Here is a 16800-nt window from a genome sequence, read left to right on the forward strand (position 1 = left end):
CACAGATAGGAAGATGGATAGATAGACTGTAATTCGCTTGTGGAGACTGTAAAGACAGTTGCATTGAATGACTGGGGTATCTCTATCGACTTGCTTGACTAACAATAACTTGCACGATCATTACCGTTGTCCTGTTCAAACGAACAGGCTCACACCGCAAATCCAATCCGAGGTTTCATCCAGAGCGTGTGCTGTTGTCCTATAATCCCTGGACCGACCTTTCGTGTTTACCTCGTTTGAACGTGTCTTCGTAACGAGTAGACGGATTGCCGAGGGAGAAGGAGTGTGTAGCGGTGTCCAGCCCATCACCCATCCATATTACCCATCATTATTGTTTCCTGCCGTACAAACGTTCCAGTCCCCGCGCCAAGTTTTGCTCGGCGCGGGGAGGTCTTGTTTACAGCCCCCTGAAATCCTCAATCCAGCTGAAGTCGATCCCGCCATCCTGCAGCAAAGGGAAGAAAAAGAATGTGGTCCTGCCAGAGGTCATATTCGGCAGAAAGCCGTACACCTCGAATATGTGTGTGTGTTGGTGCCGGCCCATCGATTGGAAATATTCAGTTCTCTCGGCCCGCCAATGCCTCGAGGTCCACTGTCCTGTGTCACCGGTGACCTCTGCACAACTTTCCCCTCGGCCTGAATTTTCAACTCCCACACCAGGAAATAGGCACACTCCTCGCAGAGTGTATCCTTGGTAGTAGTTTTGGGCTCGCGCCCTCTTGGTCTTTGTTTGTGTTTTCGAGATTGCTCTCAGATATTAATGATGACACCCTGAAACGACAGGTTCTCGATTCGCACGCCCATGATCTTATATGCTGCTCAACATGGCCCGGGGAGCCACGAATATTTTAGTCATGTGGATAAGCCTGGATGAAATGATGTGTAAAATCGAGAGCGAAAAACAACATTGGGTCCGCTATGCATGCTCGAAACGAAAGTGGAAAAGAAGCGGGCAACTGGCCCGATGAGAGATTTCAGATGCTGGCGAGGCGCCCACGAGCCTCCGGCATGCGGGCATGGCACACCATGAGCTTCAGAGTGGTCCTCCACTCCTCGCACTCGGCAAGAAGAGCCGGATCGCTCCACATGCTCCTGCCGCCCGGAGCAGGGGCCACGCTCTCGTAACAACGGTCATACCACCAGCGCCCGACCTTGGCAACCATCTTCGTGATGCTCTCGTCGGCGATGGGTCCGTCGTCGCTGATGATCTCGGCGAGACTGCGTGTGTCCCTCTTAGCCTTGCCGCTCGTAGATCTGGCAGGGCCTGACTTGGAACCGGTTCTTGACGAGCCTGACGTCGACGACTCGGACGGCGCAAGAGCACTCGCGACAGGCACGCCAAGCCGGCACGTCTTGATGTCGGTGAATCCCTTGCGCCCGAGGAGACGCAGTAGTAGATCCGAGCTGGAGGCGAGGCTCACGTTGGGTGAGCGGATGTGCACTCGCTCCTTGAGCTGGCGAACAGCTCGGCGGCCGCGGTTTCCCATATTGTTCAGGTCGATGTCAAGTATCGAAAGCTCCATGTATCCGCCTGGCTTCAGCACGCGGCGAGCCTCAGAGACGATGTTGCGATAGTGAGACTCGGGCACAGCTGATGGGAACCGGTACACCACGGATGTAAAGCTTTGAGATCCAAAGGGAAACCTGTCCATGTGGGATTTGTATTGGATCTGGTGGTGGTTGGGAGGACTCAGAGGAGCACCGGAAGAGGGGGCCTGGCTCTCAGTTGGCAGTGGTGAGCGGGGAGAGAGGTTGAAGAACGTAGCCGCAGGGTACGTTTCGGCTGCGTAGAACGACCAGTCATCGTTTCCCAGACCGTCTATCACCAGGATGGAGTGTCGTTTGAGAGACCCCGTCATGGGAATCAGCTCATCCCTGACTGGGCTGAAGAGGACATGGCCAAAAGTCAGCCACTTGCTCACGGTCATCGAGCCAACACGAAGGTTGACCTGCGACACGGCCGAGTTGTCATCGGATCCTTGGCTGCTGCCGCTTGCATGAGAGTCGCGGATGACGCGTGCCTTCTGAGACGATGCAGTGCTTGTGCGTTGGAGCTGAGACTGGGAGTTGAGGCTGTTGTTGCGATCACCATAGCCGCTGACAAAGTCGCTCATGCTGAAAGAGGCAGTCTGCCCGCCGATTGACTCCAGAGTCTCGTCAATCTTTGCAGTGAGACCTGAGCTGTAACCGCTCGACGACATGGGAGCAGGCTCTTCCTGGGCTTCCGCCTCGAACTCCGTCTCGCAGTCTGACTCGACATACGCGTCTATGGTCGGGGACTCTAGCTGAGTATTCTTGTCGTTGGCTAGTTGTCTTCCCCACATCTCAAGGTGGAATGGCTTGCCCTGCGAAGAGCCTGCTGATGGGGGAACTTTGAGACCGTCCTCGCCCATGAGATCATTGTACTCATCCCACACCTCGTCCTCGGCTAAAGGAGCATTTGGTCCCGGGATGACGGCCGTGGCGTCAGAATAGCTCAACATACCGGAGCAGCTGGAAGACGTGGTCGAGGTGCCCTCCGAATCCTTGCGCGGGGGGAATGAGAGAAACTCGTTTTGGGAGCGGCTGGCTTCTGACGGAACATCCCTGGAAAGCCGGTAGGCCGAAGACGGTGCATTCTTTTCTGTTCTCACGGTTTTTTGTTCCTCAGTCTTTGAGTCTGAAGCTGAAGTTAGTGACCGCGGTGGGCTAGGGCCTTTCGCGACGAATTCTGCGGCTGAGTCCTGCACCTCAGCCTGTGGCTGCTGCTGTATGCTGTTGCGGTTGAACGGTCGGGAGAATGATTTGTTTGGTTCGGTACGCGAGTTAGCAACCTTCGGGATACGACCAACTTGGGGCAAGCGATTTGATCGAGTTGTTGGAGGCTTGGATGCTGATGGCTTGGATGTTGACGCTGGTGCTGTCGAGGCTGGTGCTGTCCGTGCCGGTTGAGTCGGAACCTTCCTTGGTTCGACCTTTGCAGCCGCTGGCGGGATGCTCTTCGAGACCTGTGGAGCTCTGGGTGTCTTTGCTTGGGCAGGCTTCATCCTGTCAGTACGATGCTGGTCTCGCAGTGCTGGGTGTATCTCCTGGTTTGGGGCCTGCGGGGCTGGCGAAGGTAGTGTCGGGCTCTGGGCTTCACGAAGCACCTGCTTCACATCTGGCAGAACTTCCAACTCCTGCTCAGAAGCATCCATCATCGTGTAGAATGCCACCGACTTCTTCTGTCCGCTTGCTGGTGCTGCGACGGGCTTTGGTTTCTCTGGCTCCTTGGTCTTACTGGAAGGATGGGTTGTCGAACGTCCAAACAGGTTCCATTTCCGGGGGGACTTAGGCTTCTTCAACAACTTCTTCGGTGGCGGATGTGCAGCGTCTATCTTGGCTGGGCCCTGCATTCTGCGTGGGTCGTAGAGCGAATCATCCGATAGGATGGAAGTATCGTGGCTTTTCATGGATGGTGTCGTCACTCCGGATCGGATAACTATGGGCTGGGGCAGACGCATGCTTCCTTGATCTGCGTTCTGGAGTCTCTGAATTGATCGCCGTAGGGCCAAAGTCGGCTTCATGTGGAGAGCCTCCGAGTCGCTGCTTTCAGAAGGACGCCGGGGTCCCATAGAAGGCCCTGGTAGATGGGGCATTGCGGAAGGCCAAAGAGTGTTGCGGTCATCTTGTGATGATGAGGATAATCCGGAGTTGTTCCTTGAACCGAGGCTAGGTCGGGGCAACGCCAGGTTCTGCTCGCTTCCCGTTCGGCTGGCATCGAAGCTGACATTCCGATTTTCGATGATCTCGCCGCCCGCTATGACGACGGGGCTCATACGCTCGGCCAAGAATGGATCAACTGACTGGGAGCTCGCAAGACTTTCCTGCGAAGACATGGTCCCAGGGATTGAACGAGGGTTGTTAGTCATGCTGCCGCTGCGTCGCCGTACATGGCCAAGCCGCCCATATCCTTCGTGGCCGGTCCCTGCGGCAGGGCCCTTTCGAGCCGGCCTGTCCTTCCTCTCGGAGGCATTAGACGGAGGCGCTTCTGAGATAGACTTGTTTTTGCGGCTAAACAAGGGGAACCGAGACTTGAAGGTTGAGGATACACTCGGGCTCGGTGTCCGAGGAGGTTTTCGAGGGTCCGACTTGGTTGCTTGAGCCGAAGGACCCAATCCAGCACCTTGAGGGGCTGGTGTCGCCTCCCTGCCAATTCTAGGCCCAGGAGCTTGATGTTGCCGATCACCTTGTAGAGGTGTATTGGAGCGGGAGGAAGTTGCAGTGTTGATAGGGGGGTTCAGGCTTCGCCTCCTTTCCGAAAGCTGAGTCGAAGACAGGTTGCTGTGCACGACTGGAACTGGCAGCCCCACTTGAGAGTGTAGATCTGGGGTCCCCTCCCTACTCGGTCTCATAGGTGGCGTTGGTCGAGGTGTGGGTGCACCAGATGCTTCGCCAAACTGACGGGCATCGTTCGTGACTCGGGCTGCGGATGGAATGACCGGGACGGACTTGCTTGGTGCGTGCGACGTCCTAGTAGGCGCGGCTTCCCGGTCCCGGGTCTTCTTGAACCTGTCAGAGGACACCCGAGGCGGCGGACTGGGAGCACGTGAAGAGATGAGCCTCTTCTGTCTCTGTTCCCTGAGCGTGGCTTCTCGCACCGTGGAGGCCGACGATGAGGAGTTCACAGACTCCCTGACCATGGACAAGCCTTCCGGTTCAGTGTAGTCATCCCGAACGTCTTTCGATGCACTGCCAGCTCTCCTCCGGGTCACGGGCGGCCTTGTATCCGCAGGACTACTCTGCTTAGACCTGGAAACTGGGAGTCGCATAGGCACAACAAGGCCGGGTGACTGAGATGACATAGAGGTTGGGGTTGTGTCTCGACTGTAAGGACCACCACCCGGAGAGCCGGAGAACCTAGTAGAGGGACTCCCGCTGAAGGCGCTATGTTGGCTGCTCGTGCTTGAGAACAGTGGCGTTGGTGGGGGTAAATCGGTCGATATTGGGTATGGTACTTCAGCATAGTAGTTTCGGTACGCTTCTTGAGGTTCGTAATCTCGGTACCGGTCGAGCTCAGGGTAAACGGTGGCAGGCTGGGTGTTGGTTGCCGGAGTCTCAGACATGTCTTGGGGTTGCAGGTCTGCTGGGCTCGGGGTAAACTTGCGGTCCATGTTCGCGTCTTGTGGTATGTCCAGCGAGACATTTGATCGAGGCACCGAGGAGGTCGAGTCGGTCATCAGGGAGCTGTTGCGAGAATGATAGGGCATGCTGGTGGGCTCGGGGGTCACTCTAGGATGCTTCCTTCGAAGGACGTTCCTGGGTTGCTTGGATGACTCTTGAGACCGGCTTGAGGGGCCTGAGGAGCTGGCAACGCTGGAAAGGGCATCTTCGGACCCGTTGCTGGAGTTCGATCCCCAAAAGTGGCCGTGAAGGCTTGGTTTCCGACCATGTGTTTGCGCAGATGTCCGCAGAGTCGAAGTCAGGGGTATCTTGGTCGCATTCCGAGAAGACGGGACATCTTGGGGGGACAACGCAGCATTCTCTGCCGCCTTACGGGCCCTCCGGCTCAGAGAAGGTGTGAAATCACTCTGAGGCGTATTCACATTGGCGCCTGCACGCCTGGGCTGAATTGACGTGCCTGTCGTCCCATGGCCCGCCGTCCTCAGTCTCGAGGATTCCATGTCAGGTCAATTTTTCCTGCGCTCTCAGACACACATTATGTATTCCCGTGGGGTCCAACCTTCATCTGATACTAGCATGCCGTAGCGATAGTCAGCACATGGCCCTGGCCCCCAAGGTGGGTGTGATGGGGGATTCAGGTCATACAAGACGATATCGAAGGCTGAACTTCCGCGAGGACACCCACCCACCGGGTTTGAGTGAGGGCCTTTAGGAGGAAGATGAGTGCAGTCTATGGGTGGCGAGTCTGCCCACAAAATGCCCCAAACATATGCGAGGCGGGCGTGTTATGTGCCAAACATGCGCGTGTAAGTGGAGCGCCGTGAAAATCAGAAAAGAGCGGACAAGGGCGAGGAGTGTGCCACCGCGGTAGCACACGGGATTAATAAAGAGAATTGAAGTCAAAAAACGTGCACGACCGAAGGGGAAAGGGTAAAATGTCAACAAGATGTCGAGACGGTGGGATGGGGTAGCATCCGAGGGCTTGGGGGAGGGAGTTGGAGGGTGGTGAGAAGTACAAGGATCTCCCCGGCGACAGGCGTGTGTAAGCTCGCTAAGGGTGACGGGGAGTGTGGTGGGCACCTTTTGTGATGGAGCAGTCCAGACGGGCGTTTAAAAACCGTCGTTGGTTTCGAGGAGGCGAGGTATTTAGGTTATTAGCCGAGCGTGCTGCGGTGCCCGGTGCCCATACTGCAGCCGACGGTGGACGACTGGGCCGCAGTACCTTGAAAATAATGAGAGAACGTGTGGACGATAACCCGCTCCCAGGATGCAGGGGTCGTCAGAGCTGGGGAAGCGGTCCAGGATTGTTGATGGGCAAGGCAAGATCAAATGACTCCCCACCAGCTGCAGGCGAAGATGCTAACAGCCCCCTGCCCTGTCCCGCATGCCCGTATACTATCTTTGACCATTTTAAGTGGCGTGCAAATGTTGGTTGGCTGTTGTGCTGTGCCAGAACCCCATCCGTGGTAATAAGTGAGATGGAGTATCTGGATAGTGCAACACGCGTCGGTGGGCACGGCTGGGCAACAAAGATACTGCAGTGCTTGCTACGTGACATGCAGTGGGGGTCAGGCGCAGGCTCTGAGCCAAGATCCAAGAGGGAACCTCGGAGGCCCAGCAAGCAGGCAAGTAGATCATTGACTGACGAGCGAGTTGCTGTCGTAGAACCCCACCTGGCAGCCCACGAAACGGGTCAGACGGTGAGGCAGCTGTGAGGTCGACCGAGACACGGTGTAGGCCTCCCTATGTACTTTGCAGTGCACACTGGCTGCCCCGTGCCAGGTACAAGGCTCATGCGTGGGCGCGTGTGCGTGGATCGTGTACAATGTACTGTACCAACTGTACATCGAACATGCTGGACGGCAATTGAGCCATTTAAAGCCGATTGAAGGTGGACCTCGAATGAATTCGGCCTCTGTCTTCTCTCTCTCTCCCTGCCTTTCGCGACGTCCGTGGTGGGGTCTCATCGGCCACAAATGAGAGAGAAAAAAAGCAGTTGGACAGGCCTGACAGATCGGCTGTGGGACCGGAGCAGAGGGGTCAGAGGGCAAGCGGTTGTTGGGCGGTAATAGGCGACAGTCGAGGATGAGCAGCGTCGCATCCTGCCTATCCTTGTCCCGGTTGAGAGGGCGGGCCCTCAGGCCCTCTGGCTCCTCCAAGGTATGGAGTACTGTAGTACGCTGCGCCATGCGCGTAAAAAGAGGGACCCTGGAGACGCCCTGGACTGTGCATGAGACGAGGCCCTATGGGAGCACCGAGCTTGCAGGTTGATGATGCCATTGGGCAACAACGAGCCCTCGCCTCTTCTCTTGAGGATGGCGAACGGCCGACCAGACGACGGTCCCCTGGGGCTGCTGGGTTGGGTCATGTCGGAGCTTGTCCATAGTTTACTGTTATAGTCCACTGTCGGTCGGCCATAATGCAGACAGGACCAGTCCTTGTCTGTCCCTTGGACAATGCGGAGGTCGAGAGACGACCCGTGACCTGCGCATGCTTGGATGAGTGGCGCCGATCGTCTTGGGACAATCTGCTCAACCGCTGGTGGCATTGGATGTTGGCCAAGCGAGCTGGCGAAGTGCACGATGGACTGCTACCAAACGAGACGAGTCGAGAGTTGAGACGGGACGAGCCCAGGGTCGGTGAGGGGAGCCTGGTTGCCTGGCAAGCCTGGGAGCTTGGGCAGGAAGGAACAGGCGACGACGGTGAGGGGCAGCTCTTTGTCGCACGGACGACTCCTGATCTGAGGGGCAGTTTGGCTGTTTGGATGCTGTCAGGCACAATTCACACTACTACTGTGTACTACCCACATGCCGATGAAGAAATCCGTGGTGAAGCCACATGGAAGAAGCCACAAAAACGTGCGCAGGGGCCGATCCCGAAAAAGCCCATGTTTCCGTCGCCTGCTCCAAGGCCAGCGACGGCGAGTTCGCTGTGTCTGCATGCATGTCTTAGACAATGTCTCACTCTGTGCACTCCCATCGGCCTCTTTCCCTCACCCTTGACGGCGATCTCTGGGAGTCCGTTGCAGGGGCACCGCTGGCTGTGGATTCGCGCCAGTCAACGGCCACCCCCAAGCGCCGGGGCCTGTCGTGTTCTGACTCTTGCAGTTGGTCTCGCAACGGGTAGACTAACAGGCTAGTCCGCCGACGGGAACAGAGACTGATGATCGATGGCTGACTGATGCCAGGATGATCCCTCGGTAGCTGACTCTGCATACCCAGCCCGGCTGAGCACAGGGTTTTCCTGGTCGTTGGTCTTCTGCCTTCTTTCCTGCCCTGCCTGGTTGCCTTGAAGACAAGTCTATCAGTCAGTCAGTCAGACGTGCAGCCATGCTGCCATGCAGACGTGCAGACCACAGGCAGGCAAGGCAGGCAGAGATGGCCTCTGCAGGTGGCTTGGTGGCTTGGCCAGATCCGGGGCCACACAGCCCACAACCTGTTGGCGTTCAAGGTTTCCCTCCTGCCATGCCGGTCCCGGTTGCTTGGGAGGGTCTAAGACAGATCCATCTCGAGGCCTAGTCATCAGCTCTGGCAGCGGCGTGTTCAACCACCAACAGACAATATAATGCCCAGGCACACACATTCGCTCGCTCACTTCGGGACCAGGACAAGGCCCGCGGTCCACGCACGCCCGGTGGGTGGTCAGCGCGGCCCAGAGACGGGAGCCAGTACCGTCTGTGTCCCCTCGCCCAGGGACTCCAGGTCTCGGTCACCACTCAGGCGTGAGGGCCTGGGATCACTGAGGTAGAAGCATGGCATGCTATCCCTATTGGCATCTGTTAGCCCAGCCTGGCCCGGCCTGGCCCAGCAGGGAGATGCGATCGCACCCGTCCGTCTGGCGCTTCCCGCGGCACGCCCCAACCCTGGGTCAGTTGGAGTCGCACGGCCATGGCTTCTGATACTGGACCCAGCACTGGCAGACTGGTCGTCTCCGTCCGAGGGCGTCGCAAATGCTCCATCTCAATAGGTACGGATGACTCATCTGTCGCCGCCCCTTGATCAGTACTCCGTACATCCAAATCCGCCCAAACCAGCTTTCTCTGCATCTTTGAGACCGGAACAGTTCCCCTCGAGCCCCCCTTTACAATCAATCTGCCATTCCGGAAGGAGAATCCAGGTGCCGCCGTGGATTCGCAGGAAGCCAAGCTCGAGTTCCATCACCGTTCCCGCGCTCTGGTTGGCTCGTCCGAGATATTAAACTTCCAATCACAGGTTTTAGAGCCCCTACCACCCCTGAATTATACCAAATCGGGCGATTTACATCAAGTTCTTGTCCCTGCCCCCTTCTAATTGAGGCTCCCCCTCTTGTTCCCAAAGCGTTGTGTTGCAGAGCAGCTTTGGAAAAGTCTGAACACCTTAGTCAAGCGTGACTGAAGCGCCGGGGATCGCTTCTCGCACTCTTCATCGAAACACCCTCACACCCACCGCGGCAGTGGTCCGGCCTTGGAAACCTTCTCCCGGGTCCCGGGAGGGTGTGAACACGACCCTTTTCTCTTTCTCGTGCAGACGCAGCAAATTTCGACGTGATATTGGCGCGGAGGATCATGTACGCAACTAACGCCTATTCACACGCGTGCGACCCGGGGGACGCTGCCGAAAGCTTGTGTATGTCATTAATCACGTCAAAGGCAACCAATGTAGAATAACTCGCCCGCGCGGATTACGACCAGGCTTGATCTCCTTGGCCGTATCTGACCTGTCATGGTGACCGATGCGTGGACCTGCAACATTCGACAAGAATAGAATAGATCCATCGATCGTCCACCAGCTTTGGATACAGCGCACAAGCATCCCGAAGTTTTCCTTGCAAGTACATGAAGTTAGTCAGCAGTATCTTTCCTCCTAATTTGGCCGTCGTCTACAGATCTACAAGAATCCTGGAGAGTACCCACTGTTTGCTTGAAAGTACTCTCAATAGAGAAGCTGGGTGGCAACTACCTTAAGGCTAACTCTGGCCAATCAAATTCTCAGGGACAGGGAAAACTTTGGGATGCTTGCGCGCTGTACTTGATCATGGCAGTGCAATCAAGCGCGATAAGCCGACTATGTCTATTCGTCGTCAGAATCCTATTTATCTTAAGGCCAGTGCTCAAAAGCCCCTTGCGACTATGACCTAGACACTCCATATGAGATGGGTCTCCACGCTGCATCACGATCTGCAGGTACCGGAATCTCCTGGTTCGCAGGATGCCACGCCTGACAGGCCAAGCGAGCAAGGCAAGCTGAAAGCTGAGAGTCACGGTGTACTCCTCAGCCTGCCCGGTAGCCCGTGGCAATTGTGGTGCGCTGGCAACACGCCGTTCATGCCCAGGCGGACAGGCACCCAGCGCAGGCAGGCAGCCCTGGCAGATACAGGCAAACAGGAAGGGACCAGAGAAAATCTCTGCGGTCCCGGTTGCAAAAATGGGACCCTTATTGCAGCACCTAAGGGCAGATCAGAAGGCTTTGCCGTACGGATACCGTTACGACGCCCGGCTGCACTGGCACTTCCGCACTTGTGCACGTCTTGCATGAGCCCTGGGTTCGCCGTCGGAGCCGGCGAAAAGTGGGTTGACGGTTGTGGCGAGTGCATCGCGTGGAAGCACCCCAAAGTGAACAACTACCGGGGTCGTGCCTCTGCTCCGCCACAGTTGAGAGCCGGAACTTGACCAGGCTGGGCAAGTGAGGCTGGTGACGTGGCACAGGGGAAAGCCAGACAAACACATCAAGGCAAGAAGAAATCAAGAATTGATTCAGAATTGATTCAGCCTCCTACAAACGATGATGACACGTCTTGCCATCGTCATACGCATTCTCGTCTCCTGATCCTCTGGGCTCGGCTCCTCTGTCAGCCGTCTCCCAAAGGACCATTGAACCCTCGAAAAACCACGAACAAGATCTCGACTGGCAACCCTTGTCCATTGCTGAGCTGGGGCCAGTCCCCACTCATAACCTCTCCCGCCAGCAGGGGTCCATCAAGCACAATCCATTGGGTAGCCGAGCTTAAGCGCCAGGTCATGGAAGACCCCGTTGGTTGGAGCCCTCCCGAGTACGATGACTCTTGCTGGGCATAGGCTCAACCTCACTCGGTACGGCGCACCATGCGCGACTGCGGTTTTGTGAATGACCACCGCCACCTACAAACATTCTCCCACACAAGTTGTAGCAAGTTTGGTGTAACATCGTTGGGCTGGTATGCTGTGTATCGCAAGGAAAAGTGTGCGCCGCAGTAGCGGGACCCAAGGATGAGACGAGGGCCCTCCTCGCGCGCGCGGTGGTACAGCTTTGCTGCTGCCGCCGACTCCTTCAGAGCGAGGTGTCACGAGGACATCTCGGTGAGCAGGGTCCAGCCCATGCGTCATTTTCGCCAATCCACGCACCCCGAGGTTCTCTGTCTGAGACACGTTCGCAGTTCTCTCCTCAACCTCGGCTCGGCTGGTCCCTAGACTTTGTTGAACGGTGAGCGGCGTCCTCTGTCCCACCAACCCCAGGGGACCCCATAGACTTCGAGCGGTGAGTTTCTTCCTCAGGAGATCTGGAGGTCATGTGTTCCACGGCAGTGCAAACGCGCGACGGCGACGCCCCTGGATACAACCTCAGGCGCCATGGGAATTGGAACGTGACCGGACAGGCTCGTCCGAAGTCGTGCCGATCTGTGTCTCATCCTGCCCGTCTTGCCGCGACCGAGGCCTGGCGTCCCCGCGTTCCTCTCCCGAGGTCCATTTCCCGCGCTGAGTCGTGGGGGTTCTGTGAAGCTGAGTAGGATTCTGAAAGTGAGGCGAGGTAACAGTCGCGCCCAGTAGGCGAGGATTTAGTGTACTGGGCGTAGGAGGTCATGCTGGATGGACCCTCAGCCCTCTCTCTGCACGCCGGCAGTCGAGACATTATGGCCCTCCACTTGTGGAGACTGAAGGAAGGGACTTCGCGAATATCCACTCTGTTGGCCAAGAGGAGACAGATTCGCAATCAGTTCTCATCACTCCCCACATGTCAACAAATCTCCCACAAACAGTTCGGGCCATGCCTGGCACTGACAGCGGCTCACCAAAAGGGGCGACCCGCAGATGGGAGCAGCCGCCTAGTGGCCTATGAGATCTCAGATTCACCATCTGAGCCCGTTGATAGGTCCCGGGCCCTCTGCTGGCCCCAGCAGGGATTTCTCTGGGGTCTTCTTGTTGCTGGCACAGTTAGATGCCGCTGAGTGCGAGTGGGCACCGATCATTTCCGCACGTTTGGGGGGTATCCACACTCTCGATTACCAACGCCCATTCTTGCGAATAGCATCACATCGAGGCCCACCATCCTGTCTCCAGCACTATCGTATTGCACTACACACACCAACAGTCTTGACCCGACTGTGTCTGGACTAGACAGGGTGCGGGCAGCCCACACTTCCCTTCCCTCGGCGACGCCCCGCTGCGGGCTGGCTGGCTGCATGCATGCAGTCATGATCCACATCCAGCGCTTATTAGGGTAAACAAGTTTGCTGCCGATGGATGCCCACACTACTTGTGTACACCCTCTTCCACCCTCGAACGCGTGTGATAGGGACGCATCTTGCTGCGTGACAAGGCGTGTGCACCACATGAGGTTTGGGTCACCTGATTCGGCACCCATGAGATTGGGATCGAGCATATCAATCCACCGGCGTTCATCTCGTCTGTGGCCCAACCGCCGCAATTCCTGCTTGCGCGGATGGCACCCATCTGTGTTGCCGACCGCACTTCTGCCGGTTCCTAGCTGCTGTGGTGTTATTTTGTGTGTTACTTTCGCAAAGAGTCCGATGTCGGTCTTCGTCGAGCCAGAAATTGAGAACAACTCTGAAGATCAACTGTGCGCCCATCACCAGGTACGTCGCAACAGCGCGTACACGGCACACGGGCACCTTGACTGGGATTATTGGCCGTATCGATACTTCAAAATAGAGATCCGCTGTGACAGGTGGGGAAGCCAACTTTGACTGCATTTATGCACACTACTGATCCTGCACATTCCCCATGAATCATCCGCTCCTTTGCACAGTCACCGGATGTGCCAACTTGAACGCCGGCAGTTCGTTGTCGACTTCAACACTGAAGCTGACGGCTCGCTGTTGCCACGGCAAAGTACCAACAGACAGTGGAGACTATTCCGTAATGTAAAATGACTCTCCAACAGCCCTTGTCGTGCTCGGGTAGCCTCTCCGCGCCAAGCGCGACCTGTGGGAGGTGGCAGACATCGTGGTACTGTGAGGGAATTGCGAATCCTTCTGTTGGTGTCATCGCAAAAATACGTGAGACCACTGGGACCGGAATCCTGGGCCCCGCCCCAGTCGTCCTGGAGCCTCCCTTGACGTCCATGTCTGTCCCATCTCGCTCCAGCGTGGGCGCTCACGAGGATTCCCGTAGTACGACCTCCTTGGTGCCCGAGATGATCATTCCTTGTTTTTCCGACGAGAAACACGCCATGTTCGTTATCATTGGTAATATGAACGGTTTGTGTTAGTGTTTTCTTTGGGTACGTCAGACTTTGCACGCGACTGTAATTGCAGATAGCGTTGACAGCTGTGCCGCCGTTGACGGGCTTTTCTTGACATTTCTCCCGACCCGCGCGAGTTTGGACCTCATTATCACTCGCTCTTCAAGCATTATAAAGGTCCAAGGCCTCGCTCGATATTGTAGAATGTAGGAGAAGTGACTGGAAAGTCACTGGTCAGAGGCTGCGCAGATATGCCCTCGGCAGACCGAGCCTGCCTCGTGGAAGTTTGGTTATGAGGCCAGCAAGTTCAAGCTCTTTACAAATATGTGCGTGATGTGATGGCCCACGAGTAAATGATGACCGCATCTCGCATCGTTCAGTGAGCGGCTTCCGTCGAATGCATCGGAATCAATCACAGTTGCTTCAGTCCAAGCTGCTTCAGTCCACGCAAGAGAAACAAATTACCCCGATATTATCGCAGACGTCGGTGCCAGAAACTCGGTCCCATCAAGTCCGTGCGGGTACGTTGCTTCAAATGGTCCGTCCACCAAGTAAGGAAGTGCCGCTGGAGCCGTCTCTCACGCATTCGGTGATAGCTGGCTGCTTAAGTTACTGACTGCCAACCGCCAAATTTCAATTAGCTTGTCGCGGAGCGGATGGTCTCGGAAGGACAAGCTGATTCCCGAGCACTCTGGGAGGCTCAAGGACCCTATAGGACTCGGGCCGCTTCACAATGGACACGAAAGTCATCTTGTCCTGGCACAGCAGGCGTGGACGGCTACATCCTCCTATATATATATGTATGGCTCATGCAACCCAGCATAAGTTTTGGGTGCATTGTGCGCGGATTCGCACAACGCGACCGCGGACTTTTGCTGCATGATCGAACAAGGACGGCGGCGTCTGCTGTCGCTCTATGCGAGCCAATTCGGAAGCATGGGCTGGATTCAACACCACTTTCCTCACGTCGATCTGCAACCTGGATACGGTTGGCGTTCCAACGTAGAAGATGACCTCGACAACACTGGGGATTGGAATGGAATTAAAACACTGGTTGTGTCCAGGATATCTTCTCTTCATTCTCCATGATTTCCCATCCGCGGCTTGTAATCCTGCTGCTGTGGCCTCCGCTGTAGGACAACAATGGCGAGCATATCAATCGTTCTGATGGGCGATTGGGAAAGGAGAGAGATTCCTTTCAAGAGGAGGTATATTGGGCGGCCAAGGCCAATGTGAGTTATGGGTATAAGCATTGATCCTGTCCTGGTACTGAAAGAAAAACGACGAATGGCGTCTCTGGCGTCTCTGACGCCAGCGGAATCCGAACTCCAAAAGAATCACTGTCTTCCCTAGTCGCGATGATCCTCCTAAGTGTACAAAGACTACTTTCAACGAGGATTCGGGCGCAGCTGTTTTTCAACGTGTAACTGGTGTTTTGTCGCAACTAGCCGGTGTCAGGGTATGGTTCAGTGGTCCAGTCGCAGAGCTTGCCTGCCAGTGACGTTCCACCATGTGCCGTTGCAGGCAGTACCAAAGGACCAGGTACCCCGGGGAGGAGCACCGCAGGTCTCATCTTACTCAGCAGTACCGAATCGTCTCGCTCGAGCCATGGACTTCTTTCGCTCCACAGGATCATCCAGAATGCCTCCCGTTGGTTGATAATAGGCGCTGGTGCCGAATCGCCGGCCTCTGGCCTCGGCCTTGACCTGTTCTGAAGCACTGGAAAGAACGCTTTGCGACCGCATGTCCTAATTGCCGCCGCCGAAACGCTTCGCCCTAGCTTCAGCCTTCGCCTTCTCGGTGGGGTCGGCAAGTATCTTGCTCCCACCGCCGCCGCCGCCGCCGCCTTCGTTCCTGCTGGGACGGCCACCACCGCGACGACCGCCTCTAGACCTGTTCTGCCCTCCATTGCGGCGTTCTGAGTGTTGCCTCTTCCCTCCGCCTTCGGCCTGGTCGCCCTGCTCACGACCGCGCTTGGGGCGACGCTCGGGCAGAGCCGCATCGAGACCCTTTACGACTGCTGAGTTGTCGGCACCGAATTTCTTGGCGCGCTCGAGCTTCTTTGCCTCCTCAGAGTTAGAATCAGTGGTGATCCCGAAACGCTTGGCACGCGCCTCGCGCTTCTTAAGCTCTTCGTCGGCGTTGCTTGCCTCCAGGCCAATCGCGAAGCTCTCAGCGGGCTCGGCTGGCTTCTCCTCGGTCGGGGCAGACGCGCCATCTTCTACCGGCGCACTGGCAGAATCTTGTTTCTCCGTCTCGGTACTGGGAGCCTCCTCAGGAGGGGCGGGGGCTGATTTGGCAGGCTCGGCCTCGACAGGTGCAGCTGGTGGTGCGGCTGGGGTGTCCGCCTGTGCCTTTGCGGCGGCAGGAGCAGCAGCTTTGGGCTCGTCTTTCTTGGTAGCGGCAGTGGCAACCTTAGTGTCATCGTCGTCCCAGTCAATCACGTCCTCGGCCTGGCCTAAAGTGAGGGTTCTTGTCAGCTTGGGTTTTGAGCGGGCGGAGGTACTAGGCCCTGGGTTGCTTGACTTTGACCCACTTTTGTCATGTTCCTGTAGTCGCGCAATGAGGTCTGCCTTGTTGCCTGACTGTTGGAGGCTGCGCTCCTGGAGAAGTTTCTTGAGGTCAGGGACCTTGAGGCTCGCGTAGTCTGTCATTTCGGCGGCGGTAGGGTGTGAGGGTTAGATATCGCAGTTGGTGAGGTGGGCGCAGCGGGAAAGCAACGACCAGGGCGGGTCAAGCTAAAGGGTCAAGACACTGTGTATGCGACCAGGCTGAAGGGATCTGTGGAAGTGGAGGAGTGGGCGGGAAGTTTGAAAGGTTGACAGGTTGGAAGGTTGAAAGGTTGAAAGGATGAAAATGGTTGAGCGCGGTAGACAGAGCAAGGGCGGTTGGCATTGGGACCAACGCGTTGTTGTGACAGCTCCCGGCCCCCAGGCAAGCTTCCTTCCTTGACTCGGCGCGCCCCGCCCCGGTTAGTGAATAAATGGTTCGCAACCCGCTTTGGGCTATGCACCTCACTTGCAGCAAAACATAGTAGTCTCTAATGTGTTCGGCATATTGCTTATAGCTTGCTTGCACTTATTAGCTAGTCCTTGGTCTGTTTCATTGTTTGTGCGATTCTGTTTCCGTCGCATCATCCACACAATGGCTCCCCTCCACTTTCACCTGCAGCTTGAACCTGATCTCGATCGCTTGGCTTCTGTCTGCGTTGACCGTCGGTGCA

At 56.5% G+C, this 16800-nt stretch overlaps 2 protein-coding genes across 2 annotated transcripts; both read right to left on the bottom strand.

Moving 5' to 3' along the window:
* Positions 1-36: 36 nt before the first annotated feature.
* KVR01_010520 (uncharacterized protein) lies at positions 37-7944 on the bottom strand. Its single transcript, XM_044792324.1, has 2 exons — positions 5788-7944; positions 37-5713 (listed from the first exon to the last, which is right to left on the bottom strand). Exon 2 carries the CDS (start codon positions 5640-5642, stop codon positions 975-977), a length of 4668 nt encoding a protein of 1555 aa, XP_044640679.1. The 5' UTR covers positions 5643-5713; positions 5788-7944; the 3' UTR covers positions 37-974.
* Positions 7945-10861: 2917 nt separating this feature from the next.
* KVR01_010528 (uncharacterized protein) lies at positions 10862-16478 on the bottom strand. The gene is made up of 2 exons (XM_044794658.1): positions 16114-16478; positions 10862-16035 (listed from the first exon to the last, which is right to left on the bottom strand). The coding sequence occupies exons 1-2, from the start codon at positions 16229-16231 to the stop codon at positions 15326-15328; spliced, it is 828 nt and encodes a 275-aa protein (XP_044640687.1). The 5' UTR covers positions 16232-16478; the 3' UTR covers positions 10862-15325.
* Between the last annotated feature and the right edge of the window lie 322 nt (positions 16479-16800).

The sequence above is a fragment of the Diaporthe batatas genome (genome assembly GCF_019321695.1).
Source record: "Diaporthe batatas strain CRI 302-4 chromosome Unknown Contig00013, whole genome shotgun sequence".
Classification (NCBI taxonomy): Eukaryota; Fungi; Ascomycota; class Sordariomycetes; order Diaporthales; family Diaporthaceae; genus Diaporthe; species Diaporthe batatas.

Coding starts and splice junctions, on each gene's coding strand:
- KVR01_010520 (XM_044792324.1), bottom strand. CDS start 5,642: ATGGAATCCTCGAGACTGAGGACGGCGGGCCATGGGACGACAGGCACG.
- KVR01_010528 (XM_044794658.1), bottom strand. CDS start 16,231: ATGACAGACTACGCGAGCCTCAAGGTCCCTGACCTCAAGAAACTTCTC. Junction 16,036..16,113: donor ACTACAGGAACATGACAAAA/GTGGGTCAAAGT, acceptor CCCTCACTTTAG/GCCAGGCCGAGGACGTGATT.